This window comes from Pavona decussata, unplaced genomic scaffold (genome assembly GCF_977016875.1).
Source record: "Pavona decussata unplaced genomic scaffold, jaPavDecu1.1 SCAFFOLD_67, whole genome shotgun sequence".
Lineage (NCBI taxonomy): Eukaryota > Metazoa > Cnidaria > Anthozoa > Scleractinia > Agariciidae > Pavona > Pavona decussata.
The window spans coordinates 2,464,468-2,490,415 of NW_028145486.1; the positions used below are offsets into that span (position 1 = coordinate 2,464,468).

Here is a 25,948-nt window from a genome sequence, read left to right on the forward strand (position 1 = left end):
TTGAAAAAAAGGCGCAATCATTTTAATAGTGAGGTTTTCGCTGCCGTCACCGACGTCGTCGCCAAATCTCCCTAATAATGTTCACAGTGAAGAGTGCCACAATAATGGAATTTAAGTTTAAGAAGTCGGTTGAGACACGAGGATTGAGTGTATGTTTTGCCAGACAATTCAGGCCTACAGATGGCCTTTCGCGTCAATTGCCTATTCCCTGGGCACGGAAAATGGTCAAACGCCTGAGGTATGCCCGGGAGGGAGGGGGGATGCTGGAGGTTGGAATTGATCGGTGCATAATGATGAGACATTGTTGAAAACAAGGAAACATTGCAGAAACGTGAGACATGAGAATTCATGAATGAAAGCTATGAATAAAAGATCAACTAGATCAGCAAATTGCGAACAAACCCACTGACAGTTAAGAGTACAACGCTAATGCTTTCGTTATGACGTTAGTAGTTACGTTGTGGATTCCTCAAAGAAATACTTTTTTCCTACAACGAACTTATTCGAGAGTGTAATATACTTCCAAACATACATTCCGACCATTCTGCTGTACTGCTAAAAATTGTGCTTAACGAAGACAGTCCTGCACGCGGACCAGTCTTCTGGAAGTTTAATAATTCGCTTTTCATGGATACCGACTATGTTGAATCGCTAACTTTTAAACTCCCTGAATTTGTATAAATAAACATTGCGAAGTAAGTGAAAAAGGTTTGCTCTGGGAAATGATCAAAATGGGAATCTGGGCTTTCACGATTAAATATTCGAAACGTAAAGCAAAGAAAAAGAGCAATGAGGAAAAAGCTCTGCAAACAAAGCTAATAGATATTCAAAATAAGCTGCAAGTAAACTACAATGAAAGCGACAAAATAGAAATGGACAAATTGAAAGCCAAACTCTCCAGAATAGAGGCTATCAAAACAGAAGGCACAATCGTCCGTAGTAGAGCACGGTGGTATGAGCACGGCGAGAAAAATAGCAAATATTTTTATAGCTTAGAAAAAACAAACTATCGAAGAAAACATGTGATTTCTATAATTAATCACGAAGATAAGAGGATAACAGATCCAAAACAGATTCTTCAAGAAATGGAACTCTTCTTTAAAGAAATATACACCTCTAAAAATATGAACCCACAACTTCCTAAATTCAGTGATTTCTTTGAAAGTATTGAGTATACCTCATCACAAGAAAAAGCTGCGACCTGTGAGGGTGAAGTAAAGCTCGAGGAATGCTACAATGCATTAAAGAGGATAACAGCATTCCCACTAAAATCATAACAACTTTATGATTATGATAATGATTATGATTATGATTAATCTTACAGACCATGTAACGCTACTTTATGGAGCGCGCCCATGTATTACTCTCTATTTATCCTTCGAATCACATACGCAATTTCGACAATTTGCAATTTTTGTGGTCAATTGAAGAGTTTTATAACAAAAATACTGAGTGACGTTGAATAACTGGAAAAAAAAATGAACAAACAAATGTTAAGAATCCTTCAGCTGTTACAAAATCACAAGATTGGTGGGTCGAAGTGGGTGGCAGTGTTGTGGTTGATTAACGTTTTTTTTTTACCTTGCTGGAAATTAACGAAAAAAAGCAAAATTAACTATTTGTTGAGATGTTTGTTTATACCTTGGTACGAGCACGGAAACTTGGCAACGCAAATTGGCACGCGTCATAGCAACAATTACGTCATTACTAGGTCGCTTGACATGTATAATTATTTTTGGCTGTCAATTCATTTCTTTAAAAGCTAGAGTTCGGTAAATAAATATATTTCTTTTTTGAGCCAGGTGTGCAAGTCTGAAAAATTAAAAATTTTCGAGGCTAAAATTACAACGCGAAAATTAAATTCAAGCCAATTGGTGAAAAACTCATCACCTGAAATGGTCGATCACGGGGAAAAGGATTACAAAAAAGCAGGAGATTTAATACTCGGGACAAGTGGAGGTAACTTTTCAAGGAAAATTAAAGAAAAATGACTGTCAATACCACTAAACCCTCTGCTAAACAACACAACATTAGCGCGCGCAAACTGCTCTAAACGACGTTTAGCTACCCGGCCGTCATAATGGAGTCCGTCGGCAGCGGCGCACAGATACTATTTGTTTTCTTGCAACCAAAAAGCAAGGGAAGCAAACAATGGAATACGACGATCGCGATTCAGGTTAGTAAACGTATCCACTCCTGGAATCAGATACGCAAATCCAAAAATTTGGAATAACTTAAAAGATCTGGAAAACATCAAAAATCTTCAATTGCACTGAAATTCACCAAATTTGTGTGGTGAGATGAGTCGCAAATTGTAACAGATCTTTTAACCTGGCTGCAAGGAAACTAAAGACAACGAAGACAGTAAAATTAAAGTCGATAAAAACCTTTCCAATTGCTGCTATTTCGTTCTTGTAAACTGGTTTAGTTACATTCAATCAAACTTTTTATACATGCATATGCTGCAAATTAAGTTTATGAAGGCCATTTTTGGTGAGCCAATCGCTTACAAAAGCTACATTTTCCCTTTGAACTCATTCATGGGCAAGAAGAAAGGCATTAACTTGACATTTCAGGTTTAAATTCCCCATTACACCGAGGTTAAGTTTAAATTCAGCCCCATTCAAACGCCTAGGGTATGCCCGGGAGGAAGGGGAAAGTGGGGAATGCTGAAGGTTGGAATTGATTAGTGCATAATGGTGAGACATTGTTGAAAACAAGGAAACACTGCAGAGACGTTTTGAAACAAGAATGCCTTGAGACATGAAATTCAGAATGAAAGCTGTGAATGAAAGATCACCTAGATCAGCAAATTGCAAACAAATCCACTGACAGTTGACGTTGGCAATTACGTTGCGGATTCCTCAAAGAAATACTCTTTCGCCTACAGCATACCAACCTTTTACCTTGCGGCAAATACGGTTTATTCCTTTCAACGTCTATGCTCGGATGCTGCCGATAATTCGCAGGTGCAATTGAAGTGCCAAGTATGAATCCCTTGTTTTTGGCAAAAACCTAAGCGCACTTCAATTGCACTTTAGTCGTTAATGTGAACCAACGTAAAATTGAATTCGAAAGTTCAGAAAAGGATTGTTCGGGAAAATAAACCGGAAAGGAAAGTTTTTTTTTTATTTGGATACCTAGATGAAACGAATAACATGTTGAGCAAACACCTTTGGCCTGTGTGTTTGAATTTGGAACTTACGCCAGAAGCTGCTGTCAAAATGATGATTATTTCCCACGTCAGTTGCTGATAAGTATGCCATGTTATTTATCTGTATTGTTTGTCTTTTTGTTCTTTTCAATGGCAACAATTGAAACGGTGCGTGAAAGCCTTGACAACCTGATTAGTGCGGTTGGCACAGCTCTACTTGAAAGCGAAGGCAAGAAGCGAGTTCAAACATTGTTTTTTTCCCGTGGAACATTTAACAGGATTTTATTTTGGCTTTTACTCTTCTGTTAGGTGGATGCGAATTTTGATATGGGCATCTGATAACTTACAGCCGTCTGTCAGATATTTTAACAACTGCATTTGCTCTCGACTCCACTTACTATACATTACTCTATCTCGTATCTCGAGTCCTTGGTGAGCTGGTATTGGTTGCTTTATAAACAGGAAAGCTCATCTAGTTTAATTAACATTTGCCGTTCATGCGTCAGCGTGCTTTCATCGAGATATGAAACACGCAGGAAGTTTGAAGTACACGGAAAGATGCGAAAGATGCGTAAGAGTTGCTTGAGGCGTAGCCGTGAGCAACTCCAGCTTCTTGAGTGCTCTCCAAACTTCGCAAGTGCTTCATATCTCGATAAAAGCACAGCTGATTCATGAACGGTAGTTTAACCCGTTGATTCTAGGTTGACCAGAGGTTTACCAAGTATTCCCCCATGTTCAGTAAAAATACACAACTTACAGGGTAAAAAAGCAACAACCCCTTGGTCTAAAATAGTTAAAGTTTCTAATTATCGAATAAAATACACTGGTTGCCCTTTAAAAATTTTCCAAAAAACAAACTTGAAAATAATTTATGATCCTCGCATTACGAAGGAAGAATTCAGTTTCCGCTCGCGAGGACATGTTGATTTGTTTACGCAAGATTTACGCTGTTGCCACGTTTTATCAATAAAAATAGAAAGAAAATGGACAACTGAAGCTTCCCTAACTGAAAAATTTATTGAGATAAGTTTTTGTTTTAAGATGCAAAGGCGTACAATTTTTAATCCGAGACGATAACGCACAAGCGATTTAAAGGAACTGCAAGTCCATTCATGAAGCGAATTTATCGATCCATCGGAGCACAGTTTTTAAATATTTCGCAAAATATTGTTAGGAATACGAAGAATCGGTCAATTAGAAAAGTATTTTGGTACAAATTCACAATGAAACCTGTAATTTCTTGTGAATTGGAATCCCACAAGTGACTCGAACATTACAAAGAAAGTCCGTGGCCTAAATAATGAGATCTAAGATGTCCGGTTGCTCGTTGGCTGGATAAAACGACAATTTGTCCCTGAAGCACAATTTCTTCGCCGTTAATTATCGGATTTGCGCTGTTGAAATTGTCGATTATTCCTTAGCGGTTTTTCTTTCAGTTTATCGTTTCGAAAAAGTGTGTTTTCCCTCTGAGAAAGCCAAATTGGCGTCTGAAAATTATAGTTTTGTAAGACATGATAGCACGGGCCCGGCTTGTTCTCTTTTTTCCTTTTCTTTCGTTTTTTTTCTGGAGTTTAAAACTGCAATCCCAAAGAAAAAAAAGGCAGATCTTTTTCATGAGCTGAGCTGTGTAAATCAGAAGAGGAATTACGACAATGAAGAATCCAAAGATAAACAATACTGCATTTACTGCACGCTTTGATAGCCCTGGCAATTTAAACTGACATTATTTTGTGCGGGAAGTTAAGTTAGCTGCCACTTAAGTGACAGTCTAAAAAATAACCTGTCATTTTTCCCCCTAGCAGCTGCACATTTTGGTAGCCCTGGCAGTTTTAACTGCACATAGCTTCAACAAAGTTAAAACTGAACTTCCCAGACGCGTTAGGACACAAAGTTTAATTTATAAAGTATACTGAAAACCTTTTTAGTTTAGTTTCGCAGCTAAATTTACTTGTTACAAGTGGTTGATGTTGTAAATGTTATTCATTTACCTTATTTATCACTGACTACTGTACCCCTTATCTCCGCCCTCCTCGACTAGCACCTGCTATTTGCGGGCGGAAATGGACCTTATGTAAATGACTGTTGTTAAGTAAAGTAATAGTTAAGTGACAGTTTTTAGCTCAATTGCTGTGAGATCTGAATTAATGTGTTGTACTCATGTAAACATACAAAGCTAGCAAAGAGTGACTGTGGCTTAGAACATCCTCATTGGGACGTGATCTCACTTTTGATCACCGAAGAATGGCGAGCTGTTCTTTCACCTTTCTAGATTTGCTGCTAATGTGCATCCTTTGGGGAGCTAGGCTCGACTGCATTAAAGGTACGCATCAAAATGTTGTAAAATAATTAACTAATGTTTTAAGAAAAAAAATGAGGAGTAAAAACCAATAAATAGAAGGCGCCTCGAGATTAATATGAACTTATTCGTAGTAAGTTATTATAAACTAAATTCGATTTTGAGACGACATTACGGGTTTTTACCTCTTACTAACCGAGTTCGAGGTCCGAACTGTAAGTTACGGACCGAGTTTTTTCCCTTTTGTATTATGTGCGCAGGCCATAAATCAAAGGGGGAAAAGCGAGGATCCGTAACTTACACTACGGACCGAGAAAACGAGGTTAGTAAGATATTTATTATATCTCTGAGGCTAATCCGGCGCGCGGCAAAGGAAACTAGTTGAAGTCAAACGGAACGGTCAACTGCCACGAATGATTGGCATGCGTCAAAACCCACAACACGAATTATAATAATTTCATCGGGCATTGCGCATTGCGGCATTGCGGCATTGCGGCGCATTTTGCGGGCTAAAATGGAGAATTCAGCGGGCTAAAATTCGCTAAAATATATTTTAGCCCGCTACTCTGAGCCAATAAGAAAGAAGAAAAAACGTAGCCAGCCAGGGGGGGGGGGGCTGGCAGCTACCTTTGATCTTGCCGGCTGAGCTATAAAGATTTTACCAGCGAGTGTAGGTGGTGAAGAATATGATTTGTAATGTAGCGAACGATTATGGTTTTCGTCGTCTCAGGAAGATATTGTACGTCGACAAAATAGTAGATTTCAATTTCGATTCTTGTTCAGTTCTGAAGAAACTAGAAGCCACCACGCAGTGTTTCACGACTGTCATCGCGAAAGCCCAGAATGTAAGCTTATTTCTCAAGATCGGCTTGGAACTTTAATGTAAACTTATTAAAAGTATTTGTCCCACATTTTATGCGTATTAACTGTTGAAAGCGTAGTTACGAATGAAACAACATGTCTATTTTATGGAATTCTCCCTCTGTTTAAATGTTGCGAGACGACAGTTATTCCTGTAAGGTTAATTTTGATGCACAAATGGTTTAAATGCATACACAAGGAAAACGGCTTGAGTCCTTAAGAAATTTTTAGGTAAGAAAATTTTGCAACTGGAAAGGATAGCTTATAAAGATCTCAGAAGTTTGCTTAACATTGTTGTGAATAGAGCTACCAGGTTTGTATGAGCGGATGCAGGGGTGTTTGTCTCTTGTCTGTAAATTGAGATTAAGTTACGTAAAAAGACATTCAGGCCCTTATTCTCTTGTGCAAAAAATTGGGAAGTTAAGTTCAGTAGTACGGGGTGAACAATGTACTGATACACTGAGATCCTGCACAAACCACATGCATGTGCAGAAACCTGGGAAGGTACACGTAAATATTATTGTTTAACCTCTCACCCTTACAGATGTCCATGACCACCTGTATCGGTATGGTGGTTTTCCCCCATTGGTGGATGTCAAAATTGGGCTACTGGGAATACACCCTAAAGCCCAACTGGAAGGGAGATACAGAAACAAATAGATCCCGGGATGACAAATCAACCACGGTTTCTCTATGTATATGCAACAGCCATTTCGAAGAAGACAAATCTAAATTATCACCCCTTGATTACTGAAATGTTTGTAGCAACTCGAGGATTAACCCAGCTGACCACATTACTCTGCAGTATAATTATGTCATCAGTACATGACAATATACATCAGAACTGTAACATATTGCAATATTGTTTAATTGGTACATATTGCGTAACATAGTCAAGTGCAATTAGCATATTGTAAATTATGCAATTACTGCACATTTTCACACACTTGCACAGTGTAATGACTGGCTGGAGTATTGCTGTTTAGCACCCTGCCTCCTTTATGTTTCAGTTCTCACCACAGAGGTATGATAGACAAAATCTAAAATAATGAAAGATAACTTCAACTCTTTCTTTAAAATGATGAGATTTATTACCAAGCACACATACTAAATTCAAAAGTCAATATTTGTGGCTCACTTGGCAAAGTTGAAGAGCAAAACGCTGCTTACATCACCTCTCAACTTTTCACCATTTAGAAGAGATTGAAAAAGAAATATCTGTTGTTGAGAGTATGATAGTAACATTTTAACTTAAGCAAAACAGAAAATTAGATCACCAGGAAACCTCCAGTTTGTTGACTCCCAGTATGTAGTTGCTGTAAAGGGAGGAAATTCTACAGTGTACATAAATGAAAAAATAGGGAAGGTAACGATAAAGTGGAATGGAGGAAGTCTTACTACCTCTCTCGAGTGTCAATTTCTACAGGAGCAGGTCTAGCCTTGTGAACTATGTGTCAGATCTAACTAGTACTGATCCTCTCCGGGGTCAGCTAGTCGTTGGTTGCAGTATTTTCGTTTTTCGCTGCAGAATTTGCATCCGTGATCCCTCTTGATGACCAAACTTCAGGTAAAAAAGCGACGGAAACCTTTCTGTGATGTTTGGACGTCGAATAGCCAAATTGTTTCCGAATCCGCACAGACGCGCTTTCACATAAAATCGCCGCCATGTTTGTTTATCAAAAAATCAGTACTTAGTCTCGCTCGGCCAAATTTCTTAACTGGGGCGATCATACAAACTCGGATCCAGGCCTCGCTGCTGGCCCCCCTGTAGCCAGCCAATCAGAACTGGAAGCCATTCAACTGTTCGCGCCGTTTTCTTGTTTGTTTGACTGGAAGCGCTGCCAACTCCGCCATCTGCAAAGAGATTGTCTTGAGCTACAAAATCGATGGAAAACCTAACGAAGAAGCAAATTCTCAGTTGTCTGAGCTAGATGAAGAGGAATGTACTACAGAAACTCGTGGGCGATGGCGGAAATAATGCCTGCAGTAGCTCCACGGCCGGAGGTGAGGTGAATGTAACTTTGTCTTCTTTGAGCGAAACCAGCTCAGTATTTCCACAATTAATTTTACAGTCGTAAGAGACTATTTCTTCGCTGTTTACAAAATTCTGTTATCTTCCTTTTGAAAACTTAGAAGCAAAGATTCTTTTGACAACATTTACGGTGTTCTGCCAAAGTTTTACGTTCCAGTGACAACGAAAGCTTTTGTACAATAAAATAAACGCCCACGCGATTCCGGGAGCGTTCACAGAGAATATCGCGATCGCTTTATACTGTACTGTCTTTGATTCCTTTTTGTGAATGCCCTCTGAAATTATTATAATAGTAATAGAGTTGATGTTCTTGGGCGTAAATATGTTTTTCGCCCTTCTCAGAACTCATTTTAGCCTGAGCCTGAGTCGGGCCAAAAACATATTTACGCCTGCGAACATCAACTCTATTGCTATATTAATCTTACTGGCTGCTTGCACACCATACAACCATTGCAAAAATCAAGTGTACAAAAACCTACAGTTTCACAAGTTTAATTCACATGAACAACAACATGAAGACTTACAAGAAAATAGTCTTCGAAATAGTTTTTTGTAAACACTTGAAGAAGGAATTATCCGACGAAAACTGCTGGCAAACTAAGTGAGGAACTTACAGCACTCAAAATATTTGTTTACTTGAAAACTAAAAGGCGGTGCTTTCTACAGCACATGTCAAAATGTGAATTGAATAATAACAAATGTGAAGGAAATACAGGGGAAAAGTTTTTCTAGCTGCTGTCATCCAGCCTTGGTCGCTTCCCTACATTTTCTTGGATCTTGCGGGTGAACAGTAAGCTTAAATACGCAGTTTGAAATTGATCCGATGGTTGCCGACGCGAAGAATGACCGCCAAACCAAGATTTCTCTGCCTGTTTCAGGATTAATTTGCAGCTCCAAATCGCCCCAGCAAAGTTTCCGGCTTTCGTCCCTGGCTCTGAATCCAAAGTGGAGTGAAAAGAATCACCTTAATTAGCGCTGGAGCGCTTCGGGATTATGGCCGGCAACCAAAAGCACCGCTCTCAAACAGCTTTTCTTCTTCTTCGCTTGTCAATTCACGGCAAGCGTTTCGCTTGTTTCCACGCCCTTGTTTCACAAGATTTTTTCTTTTGACGGCCAATACTTCTCTGGAACGACAAAACTCTTCGTCTTTAAGGATGTTGAAAGACAGCTTTAATTCTTTCAGGCGACGCTGAATACTTCTTTGAAAACTTGAAAGGCTGTCTGGCTCGTATTCGCCACCATTTTGTTTACGGACATCTTTAAAAAAAAAAAAATCCAAGCAGCTTCCATTGCTCTGCTCCTTAGAAAATGTTTCAAATTTTTTCCATTCGTAATTTGTCTTCTTCACCGTGTTTTCAGACTTTTCAGAGGAAATAAAATCGTCCAATTCTTAACTCGAGCCCGGTTCGTCCATAGGGGGCCCACACAATGTGTCTGTGTAGCCGATTGTTATTATATAGTAAATGCACTGGATTTACCGTTTGCTTCACCTATAGCGATATATCGCGAACTATGTATATAAATCAATGATAAATAAACGTTGAATTACCTTATCTGTGGTATATATTCGTCCTTTTACCTCAAAAGCGGTTTTTTGAGCGATTTTGAAGAAGTTTGAGTTCGCTGTTGACTGTTCCATATATAAGAAGGAGAAGGGAGGAATCAAAGTTAGACAATCGTCCAATCAGAATGGGGCAATCAGCGGGACGGTTTGTGGCTGGCACGTATGGATCTTGCTACGCATTCCAGTCGCTCGAATACTGTGGAATTTTGATTTTCTTCCAGGACTAGCTAGCTCCGGGCCGTTTGGATGGATTTTCGATTGGAAGGTACGAGAAGAATCGTGAATCTTTTGACCTTTATGCTGTGAAGTTAAAAAGCAGAGCGATGCGTTTTTTTGGGGAAAAATCGCTCCGTTGCTGGAACCCTTTCAAAACTTTGATTCCTCCCTTCTCCTTCTTATAATTATATGGAACAGTCAAAAGCGAACTCAAAGTCCTTCAAAATCGCTCAAAAAACCGCTTTTGAGGTAACAGGACGAATATATACCACAGATAAGGTAATTCAACGTTTATTTATCATTGATTTATATACATAGTTAGCGATATATCGCTATAGGTGAAGCAAACGGTAAATCCAGTGCATTTACTATATAATAACAATCGGCTACACAGACACATTGTGTGGGCCCCCTATGGTTCGTACTCGTCCTTCGCCATTTGTCGCTGCCCTTCCTCTAAAAGCTGAAGAAAGTCAATTTGAAAGTTTGGCATACTTTCTTCGGGTTTGTGTTGTTTTTCTCTGTTTGTTCGCAACTCTTTCAATTTGTTTAATATTTTTTACCCACGACTTTTACCCACACCCACGACCCACGACATCCACTTACGACCCACGACCGTTTTACCAAGCATTCACCCAATGAGCAAAGTGGTAAAAAACAACCCCATCTTCAGTACAAATACACAACTTAAAGAGGAAAAATAGCAACGCCCCTTTGGTCTAAAATAGTTAAAGTTTCTAATTATCGAATAAAATACACTGGTTGCCATTTAAAAATTTTCCACAATACAAACTTGAAAATAATTTATGATCCTCGCGTTTAATACAAAGGGAAAATTTAGTTTCCGCTCGCGAGGACATGTGTTTGTTTACGCAAGATTTACGCAGTTGCCACGTTTTATCAATGAAAATGATTAAAAATAGACAACTGAAGCTTTCCTAAATGAAAAGTTTATTCAGATAAGTCTTAGTTTTAAGATGCAAAGGCGTACAATTTTTAATCCGAGACGATAACGCGCAAGCGATTTAAAGGAACTGCAAGTCCAATACCATTCATGAAGCGAATTTATCGATCCATCGGAGCACAGTTTTTAAATATTTCGCAAAATATTGTTAGGAATACGAAAAATCGGTCAATTACAAAAGTATATAAGTACAAATTCACAATCAAACCTGTAATTTCTTGTGAATTGGGATCCGGCACAAGTACTCGAACATTACCAAGAAAGTCCGTGGCCTAAATAATGAGATCTAAGATGTCCGGTTCAGCTCGTTGGCTGGATAAAACGACAATTTGTCCCTGAAGCACAATTTCTTCGCCGTTAATTATCGAATTTGCGCTGTTGAAATTGTCGATTATTCCTTAGCGGTTTTTCTTTCAGTTTATTGTTTCGAAAAGGTGTGTTTTCCCTCTGAGAAATCCAAATTGGCGTCTGAAAATTATAGTTTTGTGAGACATGATAACGCGGGCCCGTATTGTTCTCTTTTTTCCTTTTCTTTCGTTTTTTTTTTCTGGAGTTTAAAGTTCCAATCCCAAAGAAAAAGAAGACAGATGTTCTTCATAAGCTGGTACGCTTGTTGCCATCTTTAGTTAAACTTTTTGCTGAAGTTTTCCTCGTTTTTAAATGCAAAATGCTGAAGTCACTCACGGAGAAATTTTTCTTCTCGAGGCATTGAAGCACGCGCACACAATTGAATTTGATTACACGAATTTACTAGCTATGTTATAAAAAGATATTGGAAAGAAATATCTCTGTAAATCAGAAGAGGAATTACGACAAGGAATAATCCAAAGATAAACAATACTGCATTTACTGCATACTTTGATGGCCCTGGCAATTTTAACAGGTCTTATTTTGTTAGGGAAGTTAAGTTAGCTGCCACTTAAGTGACAGTCTAAAAAAGGACCTGTCGTTTTTCCCCCTTAATTTATAAAGTATACTGAAAAGCTTTTTAGTTTAGTTTCGCAGCTAAATTTACTTGTTGCAAGTGGTTGATTTTGTAAATGTTAGTTACTTACCTAATTTATCACTGACTGCTTTACCCCTTATCTCCGCCCTCCTCGACTAGCACCTGCTATTTGCGGCGGAAATGGACCTTATGTAAATGACTGTTGTTAATAATAGTAAAGTAGGTAAGGTAATAGTTAAGTGACAGTTTTTAGCTCAATTGCTGTGAGATCTGAATTAATGTACTTAATATGTAAACTTACAAAGCTAGCAAAGAGTGGCTGTGGATTAGAACATCCTTATTGGGACGTGATCTCACTTTTGATCACTGAAGAATGGCGAGTTGTTCTTTCACCCTTCTAGATTTGCTGCTACTGTGCGTCGTTTGGGGAGCTTGGCTACACTGCATTAAAGGTGCGCATCAAAGTGTTGTAGAATAGTTAAACAATTATGTTTAAAGGAGAAAGAGAACAAGGAGTAAAAACCAACAAATGGAAAGCGCCTCGAGATTAATATAAATTTATTCGTTAGTTATTGTAAAACACTTTGACATAGAATAGGCCTTATCACGGTTTTCGATGCCATTTTGACAAGTAGGCAAACAGGCGTGAAATAACAGTGTTTGTATGGAAATCCGATGTCAAATAATTTCCATGAATAGGAAAAGGGTTTTAAGAAAAAAATTGGAGGGATATAACTGTGCTAGAAAGCGTACAGTCGTGTTTTGAACTTTCCATACAAGACAAATGTTTTATTACCTATCGTCCTTTTTACAGCAAAAGTTGAACTATTTCTTGGTGAGTGACAGTAATTGCTTAGATGAGTGTTTGAACGTCTGTTAGATGTGGTAGAAGATGAAGATAAAAATTGAAGAGAACTCCTGTCTAATTGCATGCGGTTTACTAGCCACCGGGCATTCGTGTTCTAGTTTTTGCTTTTGAGGCCGGCAAATTGACAGCGGAACGGAGGATCCGCTGTAAGCATCGCCAGTGAAAATCGATCTCCCCTTATCAATTTAGAAAGTACAGAACAGTAAATAATTATTTTTCTAGCACAAGTGGACGTTAAGAAGAACGCGAAAAAAATTGTCTTTTCTATCAATTGCTTAAAGAACATGACGGAGTAGAGTTTATTGGCTTCGTTGTTTTATTGCCCCAGTACAGACCATGTAACACTACTCTAGGAGGCAAGGTCTTTTAGAATTGGTCATATTCACGCTGGTATGCATTCTTTACTACCTAAAAGGAAAAGAATCGATTCCCCTAAGAATACTACGTCGTTTGTAAGGGGCGATTAGCATTTAGAGCGAATAAGGCATATTGTTATCTGTGTCTCTTAAAAAACATTTTTCGCGTTCGATATTTACAGACAAGTAAGGGGAAACAAGCCAGATCGCGCGGTTGTTAAACGTGTTTTTTAAAGTCTTATTAACTTGCTTTCTTTTTATGTTTTTTTCCCATTTTCTTTTGCCGAGCTACTCAGAAGAAGGAAGCTTGGTCATGTTCTCAATTTAGATGAATAATGTATTCAGCTGGCACTGGTTTCCATCACTTTCCAGCACTTATGCTTGGACAGATTAATACATCCATTCTTTATCACTTGATACAGCAATAATGGTATAAAATTTGGTATGGAAAAAATTTGGTATAAAATTTCATTTTCTTGACATAATACTGGTTACCATAGCAACGATTTGACCTGTTAAAAACTTCCCTTACCTTGAGGTGGTTAATGCAAAGTTAAAAAAATCTACCACAGGGCTTCAAGGCTACCTTAACTTTTCAAAAAAACACGCGAATATGCAACTTTAGCAAATCGTATGACGCTACCAGGCCTAGACTACGAACACTAGGAACTAGAGAAAGCTTCGTTTGGTGACGGTTCGTTCGACGAAACAAGCAAAGGACCAAAAAAATCTGAGCGACTTCATTTAGAGGATTACAAGCAAAGAAATTTTCTGCGCCAACTGCATTCCTTAGCTCGGTTGCCCGCTAAAAAATGTTATTTTATTTGAAAATTTCTTTTAATTTTTTACAGGTGACTGTGGAGAGATTCGACGGATTAAGTTTTATCCACCGCACAACGGCCGTTATCTTGAGGGTCACGTATTTTTAAATCGTTCTATCGGAATACACAGACAATGTGAAGATCAATGCCTCCTGGAGAGTGAATGTGTCTCAGTGAATATCGGTCCACCAAGTAACGAATCATTTATTTGCGAATTAAGCAACTCAGACCACGTGCAGCATCCAAAAGACTTAAAACTACGCCGCGACTGGACATACAAAGGAATAGAGGTATGAACAATAGAAATACTGATTATGGTAATAGTTGTTAGTAATGCTGGTTATGATAATGAACGAAAAGACAATGATGATGACAGTGGTGATGGCAATGTTGATGACGTTGTTATGGTAACGACTTTGTTGAGGATAATCAGCATGGTGATGACCGTGTTGTCGATGTGATGATTCTGGTGTTGATGGTAATTGTAATAATGCAGGTGATGTTGATGATGATGATGGTGATAACGACGACGACCACAACGAAGATAATGATAATGAATATTCTCAAGTGAATTAAACATATTTTCACATACGATCACTGCAAGTATCTACTATGTCTAAGGAGCAATGTGAGTAAACGTGTAAAGGCAAGACACAGCGTAGTATATGAAAATATTGTTCGCCAACGAGGTCTTGAACCTCGGTATCCTGCATTCAAGGTAGACACAACAACTACTACACTTCATTACTAAAATTGCAAAGCTGCCACTTTTGCATTTGCGGGGTCTTAAATTTGGGAAAAAATTCCCTCTAAATTAAAAATACCCCACATTATTGCTTCTACAAGTAATAAAAATTATACCGTTTAAATACCCAATGAGTATTTGATTCCTCTGCCCTCACTATTATTATCATTTCTATTGTTTTTGTATTGTAAAATTGTAGTATGATTTTATGCACTCTTAATTTTCTTGTCTTTTGTTTTGTGCTACTTAGTTAGTTGCACGTTATACGCCAGTTAGTTGCACGTGGTGGTGACTAACTCGAAAGCCTAAGCCCCTTTTATCACTGCGCACAGTTTACCTTTGATGATTTATGTAATTTAATGTTGTCTTTATGTTACTTTTGTGATGTATCGTAATTTCCTTTTGAAGTAAACTTTTGAAATAGTGCATAAATAAAAAAATCTGAATCTGAATCCGCTCACTCAGCACAGAGAGTCTGATTTCACTTATGATCCACCGATAGCATTCTGAATATTGGAATTAATATGTAACATAAAACAGACAGAAAGGAATATTTATACTAAGTAAAACATCCCTATTTTCACATAGAATCACTGTATAAGGATCTGTTATACGACAGCAACAAAGTAATAAACCAATATAAAAATAAGTGTTTCCTATGTGAAAAGATGGCTGAACGACGATGACGATGATGATCAATATATACAAGAAATAGAATTTGTGCAATGTTGAATTTTCCCTTCTTACATACTGTTAGATACGTAGGCCCTGATCTCTCTGAGCAAAAATAAGATATGAACTCCATAGCAAAACCAGTATTTTGGCATTGAAGAAAGCACTCTGCACCATCAATGCGTGCACTTGAGTTGATGGCGATGATGATGATGATGATGATGATGAAGACGACGAAGAAAAATATAGTGAAGTTGGTGTAGTGTTGATGGAATGATTTTGATTCAACTTATACAGTGATAGATGTGGTAGTACCGTACGGACAATACTGGTCAACGAGTGCAAATGTTCTATTCTCAAAAACAGTTGAAACAATTTCCAGATATTTATGTCTGGGACAAAATATAGGGTTTGCAATTCAGTACTAACCAATTGCTTATAGGGATTCCAATGTAAGTTTCACCGGAACCAGTAACCTCTGTTCTTATTAACAAAGTGTACCTAAGACGACATTTTAGGCTGCTGACATTGCTGCTACTGACTAGACTATGCGTTAACTTCCCCCATCTGAAATCATTCTTTCTTTTCAGAATCTTTGCTCCAGTAATCCTTGCGTGAACAATGGGAAATGCCTAATGGGATTTACCAACAGGAAATACCTGTGTGTTTGCAAGATCGGCTTTACGGGAGAAAACTGTGAAAACGGTAATGCAATCCAAATGTTTCATTCACAACATTTTTCTCTCAGCTACAGGGGTACCAACCTTAGGGAAAGAGGAAGAGGGGACGTCCCAAAAACAACTGGTCAATGTTTGAAGAGCTGCAAGGAGTGGATTGATTGTGGGACAGAGCGAACGCATTAGAAAATAATCGTGTGAGATGGGGAGTACTGGTGGTCTCCCTATGCTCCCTTACGAGTTCTAACGATTCATGATGATCATCTAAATCTAGATGTTTCTATGCTGGGTTAAAGGGTGTTCGGAAAATATGAATGATCCCCAATATCTTGCCTTTCAATCCTCCTTAAAGGAGTCCTTTGTCCGTTTGCACTTTCCAGCATCCATCGCACAAAGCACCATCCGACAATTTGTCGAGGCAAAACATTTGGGGAGTTTGATTGCCAACAATAATTTCCTCGAAACGAGAAGTTGCCGTTAGAATCGTCCTACCGATTTAAAGACCAAAAATTAGCGAACACGGTTCTTAAAAATGCTGGTGATGTTAGCAGGGAGAAAAATGCCGATTACCATCCCGTTTACATCAGCCGTACGATCAAGGATGGAATCAAAGTGAACGGGCACTGGTATGAACAGGATTTTGTCAATTCCCGCGCTGTTTCTTTATGCCTCCCTACATTACAGTAAACAAGATGGCGGGCGCTAAATTGACGAACACGAACGCCATTTCTCCTTGGGGACCAAGGAGTCTGATCAACGTCCTTTTTAGTGCCCGGGCACAGGGCCCTGGCACGGGCATCTAACCTGAACAGGGCCTATTCGAGCACATTCACAATTGTGTCACTATATATGTGGACATGCTAAGTTATCTTAAACACTAACTTGAAAATGACTGTTGATTGGAATTTCTGTAACGATAGTGAAATTTTAGCGCAACGAAACAAAATTTTGTGGAAATAGCAAGGTTCAGTCTTTCTTTTTAAATCTTACTTTATTTCTTTTCGCTGGCTTTCCGGAGGTAAGCGTCTTTACATTGAATCTCATGCACATTGAGGCTAGAAGGAACTCACTTCCGGATGAAAAACATGCATTTATTGTCCATTCACTGTATACAGTCGCCGGGAGCACCCTCTTTTAAGTGGTCAGTTGTCAAAGTCCGAAAATAACTCCCCTTAATTACTGCAATTCTGACCTCTATTCAACGGTCGGCACCCTCTCTTAAGCTGTCGGGGTCACCCTTTAGTAAGTCCCAACGAGCTGTTTCCATTGCCTTGACCTGTTTTGAACGTTTCATTTATTGTATACTTATGCCATACATCAGTGAATCTGTCCTGAATGCAGTTGACTTCAATATTTAGTTAACGGTCTATTTAATAAAATAGGTCACGTGACTTATTAACCTTCTAAAACGCAAAACCTATTCCATTCAGGACAGATTTAATGACTATGTGATAGAAGATGGAAATACAAATGCTAAGGTCCGAGTTACAATGAATCATTCTTGTCCCATCTGAAAATTTCTTTTGAGCACAATTGTGACGTACGTCCTGGTGACGTCGTAAGACAAGCGACCACAATACTTCAATTATCAATTTTTCGTCACTCTCGGGATTTTTTTTTTAAAACAATGATTAAAAGCTTGAGAGTTAATTAATTAATTATAAAATGAACTGTTTTTTTTTTCAGTAATGATCGGTTCCCATCCAGACAGTCCTCCTTATTCCTGCAAGCACATCCGGGACAACGGAATCTCCAACAAAAGCGGGGAGTATTGGATCGACCCGGAGAGGAATGGAAACCCTTTAAAAGTCTACTGCGATATGACAACTGACGGAGGTAGGTTCTGGAAACTTCTATATACTGAAGAGAACATTGAATACGAGGCCTAAAGAAATGTTTTTGTCCTCGCATTGTAAGCGGACAGTCGCTTTGGTGTTACTCGCCTTGAAAATCGGGCTTACACTCGGCTTACTGTTACACAATATTCAAGCCAGTCATCTGGTTTTCGCTCGGTAGTGAAACAATACATAATCAGGGTTTCCCAGTTTTTACTGAGTGACCGTTCACTGAACGCCATGATCATGCCAGTACATTTATTACTTTCGGACGAAACAGATGAAAGTAAACTTATCGTACATTCTATTCATGCATGACTTTTTACATCGTGGAGACGTTATCCCATCACGTAGTCGTGTTCATGTAGTTTATGTGGGTAGCACGATCGATTGTAACGGTTCATCGATCGATTGTTCGATCGACGGTTCATCGATTGTGAGGTCTTGTTATATAAGGATCTATGCTCAGCTCCTTCTCAATAACATCACAAACTAAATCAACACAGCTCTCATCTCTTCTTTTCGGAATATTAATAAACCTTTATTCCTGTCAAAACTCTGTGTTTTCATCGTCAATACCTGGAGAGCTTAGGGCGTCCATCAGTAATCATGTATATGTTACACGGTTCTTTGCTAAACTTTGGCTCTCTCCCCAAAACAGCCCACATCTTTTAGCTCTTCCAGCGGGAACGTACCTCTTTAACTCGCTTGTCAACTGAGTCAGTTGAGTCAGTTGGATCACCATTTACAAATTGTAACCCGGCCAGAAGTTGAAAAACTGTCACCAGTATAGCTCTGGGATTCATAGAGACAAGCAAACCAGCCCATCACCACAAGGTGGTGATGTCTTCAAGGTAGAATCTTATTTGTAAATCATCCCGGTATTTACCTACCAATATTAAACCTCTCTAGTAAAACATAAACGGAATAAAATGAACGTCCTATTTGATAAAAAGTGATTTACTCAGTAAGAGATAAAATGGATGCACATTTGCTACTATCTGGCGAAACGTTTTGCCAAAACACTGGAAATGTATTTTATGTAAAAGAAATCCTTTTTCTAACGTCACCATTTGATAATCCAATTTTTGTTTTCTGTCCATATCATCACTTCAGGAGGATGGCTTCTTGTTTTGAACGTGGTGATTGACAGCTCGGCCACTCCACCTCAGTTGTCTAACAAGCTTTCCACTGTAACGTCATATCGTGCAATAAGTGGTTACCACAGCAACAAGATGGTTGTCTTTAAGAGCGCTATGAAACAGCTGCGAACACATTTGCCATTCACTCAGCTGAGATTCTACTGCAGCAAACAAAAGGTGGGTCGCACCTTCCATGTGATAACGACCGCCAATAGCTCTGGGGAAGCTGTGGTCCAGTACTTCAGCGATCAGACAGATGTCAAGCCTGATTCATGTGGCTCCTTTGTGAGAATGAAGAATGACAACTCGAGGTTAGCACAACTCTGTGATCAGTGGGGAAAACAGAATGGCACTGTCTATGTTGGTAAATGGAGCCGTGACAACATTGCAGGTGGCCAGACAGCTCTCTACAATCAGCCTGCCTTTGTATCTGGAGAACATTACTGGTTGCTTAATGTACGTTCAAGATGGGAATGTGATGACTTTACTGCAAGAAAAAATATGTCGATTGCGTCTGGCGATTTTTGGAAAGTCTTTGTTCGTTAGGAATGATCTAAGCTGGGAGAGCTTTTCGTTCGGGTCTCGAAGTTGGTTAAAAGACGTCAGCACATTACTGTGATTCTTTCCGTGAGCTATCGTCTGTTTTCGTTGATGCTCGACAGATCTTCGTCATTTTCAAGAGAGAAACGTCGCCGCAACATCAAGTTACTTCGTGGACAGTTTGGTTTAAGAGGCAGCTTTAGGTATTGTAACGCGTTAGTTCGTAGGATTATGTTTAATGTATGCAGCTAGTAAAGTTAAATTTACCGTGGCCAAATTAGCTAATCATCTCAGTTGCTAAAACCAATTAGTACATACTAAAACAGTGGATAGCGTTGAAGGTGCGCTCTGATTGGCTAGTCAAACTCCGAATATCCTTTGCTATTTACCACTTAGCAACTCGCGAGTTTCGCGCTCCGTCGCGTGAATTTTCAAAAAAAATGGCGTCCCGGTTTGCATCCTTGACAAGCGAAAAATCACCCAAATTAATACCGAAGCAGTCCCTAAAACCACAATCACAGTCACTTTCCTTCACGCGTAGTTTTCTCGTTCGTTTGATCACCTGATGTATCATGTGACTTTTTGGGGCGGGTCATTGTTTCAGTCCTTTACTCGCGGGATCTCCGCCCGAAAATATTGCAATCGTGGCAGGAATAAATAAATTAAAATCATCTTTTTGTGGTGTATATTATCGCACTGTTTTAGGGCCTCTTCATATGATCCCGGTTACCGGGATGGCTCGGTAAGCGGGATGAATTTTGCAGTCCGTTCATATGGGAAATTTCATCCCGGTTACCGAGATGAAAAGTGGTGACGCAGTCAATCGAGCGTGACATTTACCGAACAAGCCCGGCAATAATTTTTCATTTTTATCGGTTCTACAAACCTTAAAAGTATTATATCTTTATCTCTACTACGAAAAGGAATTATTTTGAACTAGAACATCTCAGAAATGAGCCGTAATTATCAAATATATCCGTTCTAAGACGCGAATGTTTGGTTATAGACTTCATCCCGGTAACCGGGATACCGTGTTCATATGAGAAAATTTTCGTCCCGGACTCCCGAGATCTCGGTCGCTGAAACCGAGATCTCGGTAACCGGGCTGGCCCGCCTTCTCATATGAACACATCGAATTTTTTACAAAAGAAATAGGAATGAGGCGAGATCTCGGTAAGCGGGCTAGCCCGGTCAACCGGGATTATATGAAGAGGCCCTTATTATATACTAATAAAAACAACTATTCACTGAAGAGGAGTTGGCTAGCGGTGGATATTTACGTCACCGCTTCGCGGCTCGGTAAATATCCACCACTCGCCAACTCCACTTCCGTGAATAGTTGTTTAAATCTTCAATAGTTGAATAGTCTAGCATGATCTGCTAATTAGCAACTAATTTTGATGACTCGTCAAAATGTCGCCGACTTCACTAAAATTGGAAGCCCCCAAACGGTAGTCTTTAATAAGCCTATGACATGTACAGACGAAGTTTTTTCCAAAGCTAGTCTTTATTTCAGCGTGTGCATTAAGCTTCAAAGGCGTTCAGTGTCGTTTGTGCATCAGCTAGAGGTACTGTTTAGCAAGTGTTCTTAGCAACTTGGCCTTCCTGCTTTGTTCTGTGTGCTGAAGGAGTTCCGAGGAGTTGAAAATGTTTAGGTCAGGTTGACTGATAGCTTGTATCTGTAACGTAATAAAAACGGAAATAAGTATATCTGGGGTGCTTACTGTATGCTAAGTCTCACTGGCCGTAACGACAGGTGATTCTGGTGGTACTGTCTCTAGCACAGAATAAAGGGTAGCCTTAGCAACGACGATGGCGATGGCAACAAGAACGTCAAAAAAGCAATAGGCCTAATAACCACAAAAACAACCTTGCACGTGCATTACACTTTTTAGTACATTTCTTTACCATCACTGTACGACTAGGACGTGAAATTTCTTGATGGGACGTTTTGTGGAGGACACTAACACACAAAGATGAATTTCTTTCTTTTTCTAAACTTGGGTGCGGTCTCCAAGAATTCGACTCCAGGAAATTTTATCAACATTTGACATTTAAAGCGATTTGGAATAATCGCGACGACGTTTGAAAAAAGGCGAATTCATTTTAATAGTGAGGTTTTCGCTGCCGTCACCGACGTCGTCGCCACAGTGAGGAGTGCCACAATAATGGAATTTAAGTTTAAGAAGTCAGTTTAGAAAAACACTTTTTGTCACGAGGATTGAGCGTATGTCTTGCCAGACAATTCAGGCCTACAGACTGAAGAAAGCGGTGCAAAAAAAAGGTAACATTGCAGGGTACTTTAGGAAGTCATTTCTCCGTCCAAAATATTTTTGGTTTGAGGCTATGTGGAATCTTTTTCTCACTGATAACAATCTGAACGTGTAAGACGTGCTGTTCCCTTGGCAACAAAACCAATACGACACATTTTGTGGGCCAACCGGAAAAAGTGGAAAGTCTCGAATTTGAAAGTTGCAACGGTATGAAATGACACCTAGAACCGGTGCGACATACTACAACAATATACATCCATTTTCAAACAGTACAAGCATATCTGTAGCATGAAATAAGAACTTACTGTTATAAGCTTTTTGTCGTTTTGTCCTCGCTTGGCATGAGTGTCTAAAATTCGAGTAAGTCAAGGTCAACAGAAAACTGCTTCATAGGTAACAGAGAAAAATACAGCCTTCATCTGTGTACTAACCACCTTTGTATATTAAGGTTGTATGTAAAGGGGAAGTATCATGGGGTTTTGATATCTTTTGTCAAAAATGATGAAAAATAAGACCTTCAATCAGCTGCCAAATAATTCTAGAATGACGAGAGGAAAGTAATCAACTCAATTCTTGAAAGAAACAACTCCTGATCTGTTCTAGCGAATTTTGGAAACAAAAATGCGAGAACTTGAACACATTAGCCTAACATTTTTCAAGTTTCAATCCATACTCTGTCTCTGGCCAGAGGCACTAATCGACAGTTTTATTGAACTGGGGTAATAATTTATAACAAACTTGACAATTGTTTCGTTGTTTGTGCTGACAGACAAAAATTTTGGGGTTTTGAAACGACAGCAAATTTGCTTGATACTTCCCCTTTAAGGGCTAAGTATAAGTTAAACTATTGTTTGCCCTTTCTCCTTTACACTTACACTATTTTGTCTTTCTTTGTCAATAACTGTTACTGTTTTGATGCACTTTGTCCACTGTTGCGCACTGTTAATAATTTGATATTTTTTCCTTTCTTTTGTTATTTTCGCATGCGTTTTTTCACGTCAAGTTAGCATATTGTTATTTCGTGTGTAAGGCATTAATTAAGACAACTACAAATACACAAGCGTAAAAAATTAAGTTGTCAGTTTTCATTTGTTGATGTCAATTCCAGTTTCAAGTTCCCAAGGTTTTTCACTGGTCCAGTACCAAAATTTCGGTAAGGTTTGTTCAGTATTTACTTTTCTCTTTGTTTCCGGTTTTACGCTCTTTCTAGCGATGTATATTCATAAGTTTTTCTGTCATTTTCCCGTAGAGAACCTCTCCTTCGATTATGACAGTGTAATGGGAATGTTCCGAAATAAAATACTGGTTAAGGCGAGATTTAACTGTATCCGTTCATCCTTCACAACCAATAATAGCTTATATTCAACTGAGCGAGCAAGCCATCCACAACTTTAACACAAAATACATTCTAAAATTAGATTATATATTGCTAAAAGACCCTGCCATTTTTTATGTTCCTATGGGTGATTCTGACCAGGTCTACAACTCCCACTTACCTCAGTCCACCCCCTTCCCCCCCAGGTTCCACCGTCTTCTTCCAAAACAAACAAACAAACAAATATGGAAAAAAAAAAAAAAAAAAGCATACGAAACCAAGAATTTCCAGGTCATTGCAAAGTGTTTGGTAGATTTCGCTTGACTACTGGTTTGATGCGTGAATATTGGACTAATACAGGTACGAATTTTGAGCCTTAAATTTACCATAATGAGAACGTTCAAAGGATACAGGTCAAATACTCCAACATTGTTATGTCCCAGAAGTAGGTATAGTAGAAATCCATGGCATCGGAACTGTTTAGGTAAAACAAAATTTGAAGGAGAATAATTTGAAGACTACTACGATAGGAGTAATTGTGTATAATATTTGCAAATAAATAAAAAATGATTGGCAGCACAGCCTTGCTCCTGGGGCCTGATGTCAAGCTTGTTGCAAAGCACGTAATGAACGTTCATGAGACGGATTATTTCACGTGCTGGCTAGAGGCACACCGATTGTCTTTTTGGAGACTTCAGTCCAATATGTCGTCCTCAACGTGGTCTATTGCTTTAAAGGTTTGCCTGATTTCCTGCAGTAGCAGGAACGACTTATAATACAATATTACCAAACACTATGGCCTGGTAGAAGGCATTCTCACTTTCAAGACTAGCGGAGGAGTTTCCGTCCGCGTTCAAGGCGTGAAAAGGTCTTTACTATACGAGACTCAAATCGTGACATTATGCATAGGTTGTCTTGAGTACACCATTACAAAACTTCACGGCACAAATTCTTTGCTCTCACTAGACGAAAAGAACAAATGCATTCTTTAAACAGTGACAGAAAAACTCCTTGTAATAAACATGAAATATGCCTTTGATCTTGTACAAAACTTCCACACCCAAGAAAGTTAAGCCTGATGCTAGCCATTGTAATTAACACTAACAGCATCTCACATATGACATGCCAATGGCACTTCATTACATGGACTGCATCAATGATTCATTTGACCTCCGTTTACATATTTAATATCGTTAGGTGAAGCAATAATACAGCAAAATATCTTTGTGTGCGTGATTTTAATTTCAAGGTGACATCTCCATCCACTTGCAGAATTATGATTTGAAGAATTTGTATATACTTGATTTTTGTTGACCTTGTTTATTTCTTAGTTTTTATAGTTTTATAGATATTTAGGGTCAGTTATTAAAAGACAGTTTAGACGGTGTTTAACAAAACCACGTTCTAAACCATTTTAATTTTGCCAACAGTCATATCTAAACATCGTCTGCTGCCGACAGTAACAAGAAGGCTTGTATCCCAGACCAGAAAACTATTGATCTACTTAAAATAAATCACCTATAAACAGATTGGAGGCTCACTGATTGTCTTAAGCCGCGGCCTAAGTTAGACTGTTTAAATAACTGGCCCTTATTTTTTTAGCACAAACGACCCCACAAGCTTTTTAGCTTTTTAAAAGAAAAACTATCTATCTATTATCTATCTATCTATCTATCTGACTGAATTACCTTGCAGAAGAGGCTTGCTGAAGAGCCTTGAATGCTGTGGTGTAGTCTTTTACTTCCATACACTGACAGAGTAAGGCGGCCTGAGAAGACAATAATTGTCTAGTGATGGACCCGAGAATTAACTCTGCAGTGTATGCTAAAGTGCTAAAGTAAACCCATGAATTTCCTACTGACCGTTAGCCTTCGTGAGGAAATGGGAAATCGCACGAGGCAAAGAAAAAAAAATCCCCGACCTCGGCGGAAATCGAACCTACGTCTCCGTTGCTTTACCGACGGACCTACGAGGCCAGGCTGGGGCAAGACGTATTTTGCACGGTTCATGACTGTGCGGGAAACTGAAGCAGATCTTAGCGACAGCTGTTGCAATCCAAAAAAGAAAATTGCGGGTAACCACGCATTTGTCAGTGATAATTGAGTAACAATGGTTCTACAAACTGCAAAATTTATAACAATAATGACATTAAATAAATGTAAATATATGAAACATATATATTTTGAACTGCGGATGAAAGATCAGATTGAAGAAAGATCCTCGCAGTTTATACGCAAAAGAAAGTTCATACGTAGTTCATACGCAAAAGAAAGCCTGAGGAAAATTCAGGCTTGAACGGGATTTGAACCCATGACCTCTGCACCGGCATCGCAGAGGTCATGGGTTCGAATCCCGTTCAAGCCTGAATTTTTCTCAGGCTTTCTTTTGCGTATGAACTGCGAGGATCTTTCTTCAATTTAATAATGACATTCTTTTTCCAGTTGAAGTTAAATTATTTCCGAGAAAATGTGAGGTTAAAGACAATTTTGTCGATCCAATTTTTACTAGCCCTTGTTAAGATCTCTTTTTAACACAGCCATAAGTTTCGCAACGAGGAATCCATTTAATGCAGGTTAATTAAAGAGCTTTTGCTAAACTATCAAAGAAGAAATTGTTACTATTAATGGACACGGTATTAGTATTGTGACAAAATAGGGTTCTTGTGCAATGT

The 25,948-nt window shown here is 38.9% G+C and overlaps 3 protein-coding genes across 4 annotated transcripts in view; 2 read left to right on the forward strand and 1 right to left on the reverse strand.

The window, feature by feature from the left end:
* The window catches only part of LOC146478051 (integrator complex subunit 8-like), a 50,832-nt gene that overhangs the window by 1,464 nt on the left and 23,420 nt on the right, over window positions 1-25,948 (reverse strand). Inside the window, exons 28-31 of one of the 2 annotated variants that reach the window (XM_085112767.1) lie at window positions 24,966-25,045; window positions 23,689-23,753; window positions 22,268-22,311; window positions 21,131-21,368 (exon numbers count right to left, since the gene is read on the reverse strand). In XM_085112767.1, the coding sequence (XP_084968893.1) occupies window positions 21,252-21,368; window positions 22,268-22,311; window positions 23,689-23,753; window positions 24,966-25,045 (306 nt within the window). In that variant the 3' untranslated portion in view covers window positions 21,131-21,251. Of the gene's footprint in view, window positions 1-21,130; window positions 21,369-22,267; window positions 22,312-23,688; window positions 23,754-24,965; window positions 25,046-25,948 lie in introns of those variants that run through there. The other variant, XM_085112765.1, reaches the window with a different exon arrangement.
* Window positions 2,096-16,358, forward strand: LOC146478052 (coagulation factor X-like). Its single transcript, XM_085112501.1, has 3 exons — window positions 2,096-2,176; window positions 14,109-14,368; window positions 16,086-16,358. The coding sequence occupies exons 1-3, from the start codon at window positions 2,152-2,154 to the stop codon at window positions 16,356-16,358; spliced, it is 558 nt and encodes a 185-aa protein (XP_084968627.1). The 5' UTR covers window positions 2,096-2,151.
* On the forward strand, window positions 17,827-20,983 carry LOC146478053 (uncharacterized). Its single transcript, XM_085112774.1, has 2 exons — window positions 17,827-18,008; window positions 19,124-20,983. The coding sequence occupies exons 1-2, from the start codon at window positions 17,861-17,863 to the stop codon at window positions 19,693-19,695; spliced, it is 720 nt and encodes a 239-aa protein (XP_084968900.1). The 5' UTR covers window positions 17,827-17,860; the 3' UTR covers window positions 19,696-20,983.